This window comes from Rhincodon typus, chromosome 12, assembly GCF_021869965.1.
Source record: "Rhincodon typus isolate 14 chromosome 12, sRhiTyp1.1, whole genome shotgun sequence".
In the NCBI taxonomy this organism is placed as follows: Eukaryota; Metazoa; Chordata; class Chondrichthyes; order Orectolobiformes; family Rhincodontidae; genus Rhincodon; species Rhincodon typus.
In genome coordinates this window covers 65,788,907-65,795,205 of record NC_063343.1, presented here as the reverse complement: position 1 = coordinate 65,795,205, position 6,299 = coordinate 65,788,907, and the positions used below count along the sequence as shown (strand labels likewise).

At 46.6% G+C, this 6,299-nt stretch overlaps 1 protein-coding gene across 1 annotated transcript in view; it reads left to right on the top strand.

The window, feature by feature from the left end:
- The window catches only part of anxa6 (annexin A6), a 78,830-nt gene that overhangs the window by 50,814 nt on the left and 21,717 nt on the right, over positions 1-6,299 (top strand). The window contains exons 8-9 of the mRNA XM_048603492.1: positions 1,115-1,196; positions 3,903-3,997. Of these exons, the coding sequence (XP_048459449.1) occupies positions 1,115-1,196; positions 3,903-3,997 (177 nt within the window). The remainder of the gene's footprint in view (positions 1-1,114; positions 1,197-3,902; positions 3,998-6,299) is intronic.

Below are 6,299 nucleotides of genomic sequence, written 5' to 3'. Positions count from 1 at the left end.
CCTGTTGTGTGTCACTGGGGATCTCTGCAGGGTCCTAGTGCCCTGTTATGTTACTGGGTTCTGTACAGGGACATAGAGCCCTGCGTTTTGTTACTGGTGGGAGGGGGTGGCCATCTCTACAGGGTCCTAGTGCCCTAATGTATGTTATTGGGGGGTATCTACAGGGACCTAATGCCCTGTTGTGTGTCACTGGGGATCTCTACAGGGTCCTAGTGCCCTCGTTGTATTTTACTGGGGGCCTGTACAAGGTCATGGTGCCCTGTTGTGTATTACTGTGTTTTCCACAGGGTCCTAGTGCCCTCGTTGTTGCAAGGATGCCCCGGTTTCATAACGGTTGTATTGAGTAGCTGGTATGAGTCCTTGTTTCCATGAGGAACTTCAGTTGGAGTAAGTCACCCTCCTGCTCGCTCTCCCCGCGGCCCAGCAAGCAGAGTGGGATGGGTTGGAGGAGCTGCCAAGGTGATCTCCAGCTGTTGACCCCAATGAAATGGACTAGGAGGAGTCCGATTGTGATATCCCCTGCAGCTGAATAGCCCACTGACATTATCAGTTTGTTGCTGGAGGTTGACTATTTGAAGTAGCCCTGAAACAGCTTGGACCACTGAGGCCAGAAAAAAAAAACAAATGAGGAAACAGCTTGTCAAATCTTTTAAAAGCAAAATACAGCCAATTTTTGGAAATGTCAAATAAAAACATAAATTGCTGGAGGAACTCGGCATCTGTGGAGTGAGAAGTTCTGATCTTCTGCTCCAAAGAAAAGTCCGATTGGAATGGAAATGGTAATTCTGTTTCTCTCTCAGCGGATGTTGCCAGACCTGCTGAGTTTCTCCAGCACTCCGTGTTTTATTCTCCCTTCGACTGAATCTGTTTTCACCGTCCCTTCAGACAGCATATTCCAAATCCCAATGACTCTCTGTGACAAAAGGTAAAATCTTCTCAGGAGATCCGGTGGGCAGGTTGTCGTGAGAGTTAGGAATGGAGAGATGGAAGATCTGTTTTCCACTGGGGACGGCCTTTACTGTTTTCACCCTCCTACATGCCCTCCCTCTTGCTCCACTTCATACCCCACGCCGCTCTCGCTCATTAACTCATTCTCCCATTTCTTTCCAAACAGCTGAAGGGAACGGTGCGGCCAGCTCCCGATTTCAAACCAGAAGTGGACGCCAAGGCACTCCGCAAAGCCATGAAGGGATTCGGTCAGTGATGATTCACAGAATGTTCCGGAACAGAGTCAGGCAATTTGACCCGTTGGGGCAGAACTGGCATGAATCCCCCAGCCTGCTCTGATTTGACAAGATCATGTTGGTGCTGGACTGGGGTGGGCAAGGTCAGGAATCACACAGCACCAGGTTCTAGACCAACAGGTTTATTTGAAAACACAAGCTTTCAGAGCCCAGCTCCTTCTTCGTCAGGTGAAGTGACAAAGGAGCAGCGCTTTGAAAGCTTGTGTTTTCCAATAAACCTTTTGGACTCTAACCTGGTGTCATGTGATTCCTGACCTCGACATTTGCAGTAATACAGGGGCAAGGTTACTAGACTAGTCACCCTGAGGGCACACAGTCAAATCCCCCCTTTTGGGACTTTGAATTCCGTCTGGGAATGTATCCGGAAAATTGAAACCAGAATCAAAGAATTGTTATGGTGTAGAAGGTGCCATTTGACCCATCATGCTTGTGCCAGTTCCATTCCCCAGTTCCTATCTCTTACCTCTTCCCCCATATCCCTGCATGCCATTTCTATCCAAAAAACCATCCAGTGTCCCTCTCAAATACCTCAATTCAGCCTGCCTCTCCCACATTTCCAGGCAGTGTATTCCGCATCTTAATTACTTGCTGGGTGATAAAAGTCTTTCGTTTGTCATCTCATCCTTCCTTTATTTGCACATCCTTTTAGAAGTGGCCATAAAACCATAATAAAAGTACAGCATTAGGTTGTTTTAAGAAAAACACTGATTAGTTCGGCTGTGTCCGTTTTGGAGATGAAACCAGCCCATTTTGTCGGGAGATTGGATAAGGAAGGTCTGATCCCATTGAAATGGGCAAAGTCTTACAGATTTGATGATGAGAAGCTGATTTCTCCTGGCCAAAGGCATCCAGTTTATCTTGGAAAGATCTAGAGGGAGGGACATGTGACCAGGATAAGGGGGTCGGCCATTTTGGGACTGAGATGAAAAGAAATGTCCCCACTCATGGGATTTGTTTCTGATTTCCCAACCCCTGTGTACGCTCAGTAGTTGAGTATAACAAGGCAAGGGTCAGTAGCAATTGTAGGGATTTAGGATAGGGTGAGAAAGTGGAGTTACAATAGGAGAAAGCACTGACTTTGTTGAATGGTGGGATAGTTTCAGAGGGCTAAATGGCCGCATCCTGCTCCTATTTCCCACCTGACCTAGTCTGGCTGATATGTTACTCCAGCCCCACATTGAGGCAGTTGACTGTCTACTGCTTGCTCTGGTGGCCCAGTAAGCCATTTCATTTGTGTCTAAACATGACTCAGGATGATGAGGCAGGGCTGATAAATACTAGTGATGGCCACATAAATCAGTGAATTTAAAATCCCTTGTGATCCTGCTGCACACTGTTGAATGTTCCTTTGCCAGCCTGAAGTTTGATCCCTTCCTAAAGGAATGAACAGACAATAGCCTTGGGACATGGTCATCCCAGAGGTTGGGAGAGAGATCTTGCCGGTGATACCCCTATCCCATGAACGGACAATGAAGATGAACTCGCAGGAAGCAATCCACCACCTGTCTCTTCAACCCCGTTCTCTCCTTGTCCCCAAAATAGTTCCCTAAACTCTGCAGTGACGTTTGCCTGAGTCCGTGGACCTTAGCTGGGATCTGCTTGGATGATAACATTAGCCTGCCAAAGTCCAGTTACAGATAGTGAGAAATCAGACATTTGAAACCCAGTCCAGTTACTTTGTGGATCTAAATGTTACCTCGGGGCTAAATTGACCTGGAAACCATAGCTAGAGGGTGTTCGTTTATATAGCACCCGGTCACATCCTTGTAAAGAGTAGGCTGCTCAACTCTTTGAGCCTACCTTGCCATTCGACGAGATCATGGTTGATCTCTCACTTTCCCCCCCTTTTTCTCTCCCCTCAATCTCAGAGATTTCCAAATTCCTGCCAACAGCAGAGGCAAATAGAGAGAGTCTGCTTTAGTGATGCTGATTATGGGATAAATATTGGCTACAGGGGGATCTCCCCTTAATCGAAACAGAGACCATCAGAGCTCCTTGATCCACCTGAGAGGGCACTTGGGGTCTTGATTCAGCGTCTCACCAGAGAAACAGACAATGTGTCACACCCCTTCGGTAGTGTTATGGCTGCAGTTCATTTCTATGCAGTGGGACTTAGAATCATGGAGACTGTGGATTTGAGGTGAGAGCTACTGAAATGTAGTGGCAGCATGTTGCAAGGGTCCAAGTTCCCGAAGCAATCTGAACTTTGTATACATGGGTATCATAACCAAAGGCTACAAATAGTGATGGTCGAAGCTTCAATTTCATTCCATCATGTGACTGACCAGGAGTCTCTCCCATTCCGACCACTTACCTATGGAAGGATTTGATATTTAACCTGTTTGGCTGCATTGCAAGCACAACTTCCTGGAAGGTTAAGCCCTGAGGTGGGATTGGAACCCAGAACTTCAGGCTCAGAGACAGGGACACGACCCACAGCACTGTGAAACCTCCTTTGTCGAACTGTTGTTGACCCTAAACAGTGTTGGTTTGAGCCACAGCTGAGATTATTAAATGAAGAGATTTAGCAGCGGTGACAGTGCAATTTAACTGTCTCTCCAGTTCCTGTGTTTGGGGAAAAAATGGTCTATTAATGGATCTCTTGGCTGGGATTGTGGAAAGATGTCTAAATGTGTTCCATCTGGTTTTTCGCTTCAGGCACTGATGAAGAAACAATCGTCAATATACTTACTCAGAGAAGCAATGCGCAGAGGCAACAGCTGAGACAGCAGTTCAAATCCCAGCTGGGCAGGGTAAGTTACCTTCCCTACACTGGGGATTGCCCTCCTCACTGAATTATACAATACACAAGGAGGCCATTCAGCCTGTACTGCCCAGGCTGACCCTTAGCTGGACCTATCCAGTTAATCCCATTCTCCTGTCTTGTCCTCAAAGCCCTGTCAGTGTTTTCCCCCCCACCCCACCCACAACCTTTCTGCTGTTCATCCAATTCTGTTTTGGAATTTACCACCGAATCTGCATATTCCACCCTGTCAGACAGCGCTTTCCAAATCCCAGCCAAATGTTCTGTCAAACAAAAAAAAGAAGCTTCTCACGTTTGTCATGGTTCAGTTGTTCTGTGTTTGATTGTGTGCGACTGGTCTATGCTAATTGTGTTTGATGGGTTAAGCCTGGATGTTGATTCAGAGCAAAGTAAACAAAGCTGAGCCTGGAAGACAAATGTAGCAGTTATGAAGTTGTGTGTGTAAGTTTCAGCACTTCCAGAAACTAATGTTACCTTGGGTAAAGGTGGCAGATTTCCTTCCCCGAGGGGCATCAGTGAACCAGTTGGGGTTTTTAACAGCAATCCTATGACAATCACGATGTCCCAATCTTGGAATTCCCTCCCTGTGGGCACTTTGGATGCCCCAACATCGCATGGACTGCAACGGTTCAAGAAGGCAGCTCTCTTCCATCTTCTCAAGGGGCAGCTTGTCTTTGCTCAATAAAGCTGTCCCGACCAGCGACACCCACTTCCCGTCAATGAGTGAGAGCAAGAAAAAATCACTGTGGTTAAGCGTTTGCCAATAAGTTAGCTATTTACTACAATTGCATGTCTTCAGCTGCAGCTTGGGATCAGTGAGGTTGGTTAGCTCAGTTGGTTGGATGGCTGATTTGTCATGCCTAGTGATGTTAACAGCATGGGTTCAATTCCTGCTCTAGCTGAGGTGACCATGAAGGATTCCCCTAAGGGTTCCATGCCTTAGGTAAACCACCAGCAATTATTGCTCTCTAAAGGGAGAGAAGGCCTGGGGTTGGGATTTGAACCCAAGAGGCTCTAGCTCAGTAACATTATCAGTATTCCCTTATCTCTGCAGGATTTGTAGTTTTTTTATTCCCGTCATCCTCACGACGGCTTCCCTTAGTCCATTATCATTCAGCACCTGATCTGTTTTACAGCAATTTGCTGGATTCTACAAGACCCCACTGACTATGAGACAAGAAGATGCTGAACTGGAATTTTTAAACAGAATTATTAAATAATTAAATAATAACAGATAATTAAAGCACATCTTGTCCACCATGCCTTTGAAAGAGTTATCCAATTAGCCCCACTCAGCAACAGCAAAATGCATTTGTCTAGCACCTCGGTAGGCGTGAATTGCGCCAAAGCAGTCTCCAAGAGTGTAATCAGGGAGAATCTCAGCCAGAATTATTATTATAACAGGTGAGTGGAAACCTCCTGCCCCACCAACTCTTTTTCCCACTAGCACCCCCTCACACAAAAATGAATGATGCAATTCAATCTGCTTCCACCCACCCTTTCAGGCAGCACGTTCCAGATGTTAATCAGAATTTGTAGGGACCTGCAGTACCTCCAAGAACCTTCAGGAGGCAGTGTGAGATAGTGTCACCTACAGACTCACTGTGGCACTGCAGCCTCTGAATCGATTCTTTGGAGAAAGTTCCAAAATAAAATTATCAAAAAGTTACAGCATGAAGATGTAATTGCATCAAAACTGCCAGTTGTCATCTAACCAGTGCATTCTCCATGGCAGCAGAGTCAGAGACCACTTGCCAACCAATCACACTTTCCTGATAACAGTATGAAATGTTGCTCCCCTTTACATTGGTATTTCTTGGAATTGTTCTGATGAGGATTAAGAGAAAAACGTTGACAAAATGTCTATTTTCAACAATACCCAAGCCCTGTACCATCCAGCGACAAATTTATAGACATTATTGTGGAAAACCCATGGTCTATGTAAAGACCCAGAGTAATACTGTTAGAGTTAACCTGAGATTAATCAATGCTATAAAAAGATAGTCATTGAAGCAGTCATGCTTTCAAGAGGGATTTAAAGATATTTACAGAGAGCAAAGCAAATGGTTTGAAGTTGGGCAGGTGAGGGACACGGGGCGGAAGGTGTGGGTGAGGGACACGGGGCGGAAGGTGGTGGTGAGGGACACAGGGTGGAAGGTGGGGGTGAGGGACACGGGGCGGAAGGTGGTGGTGAGGGACACGGGGCGGAAGGTGGTGGTGAGGGACACGGGGCGGAAGGTGGTGGTGAGGGACACGGGGCGGAAGGTGGTGGTGAGGGACACGGGGCGGAA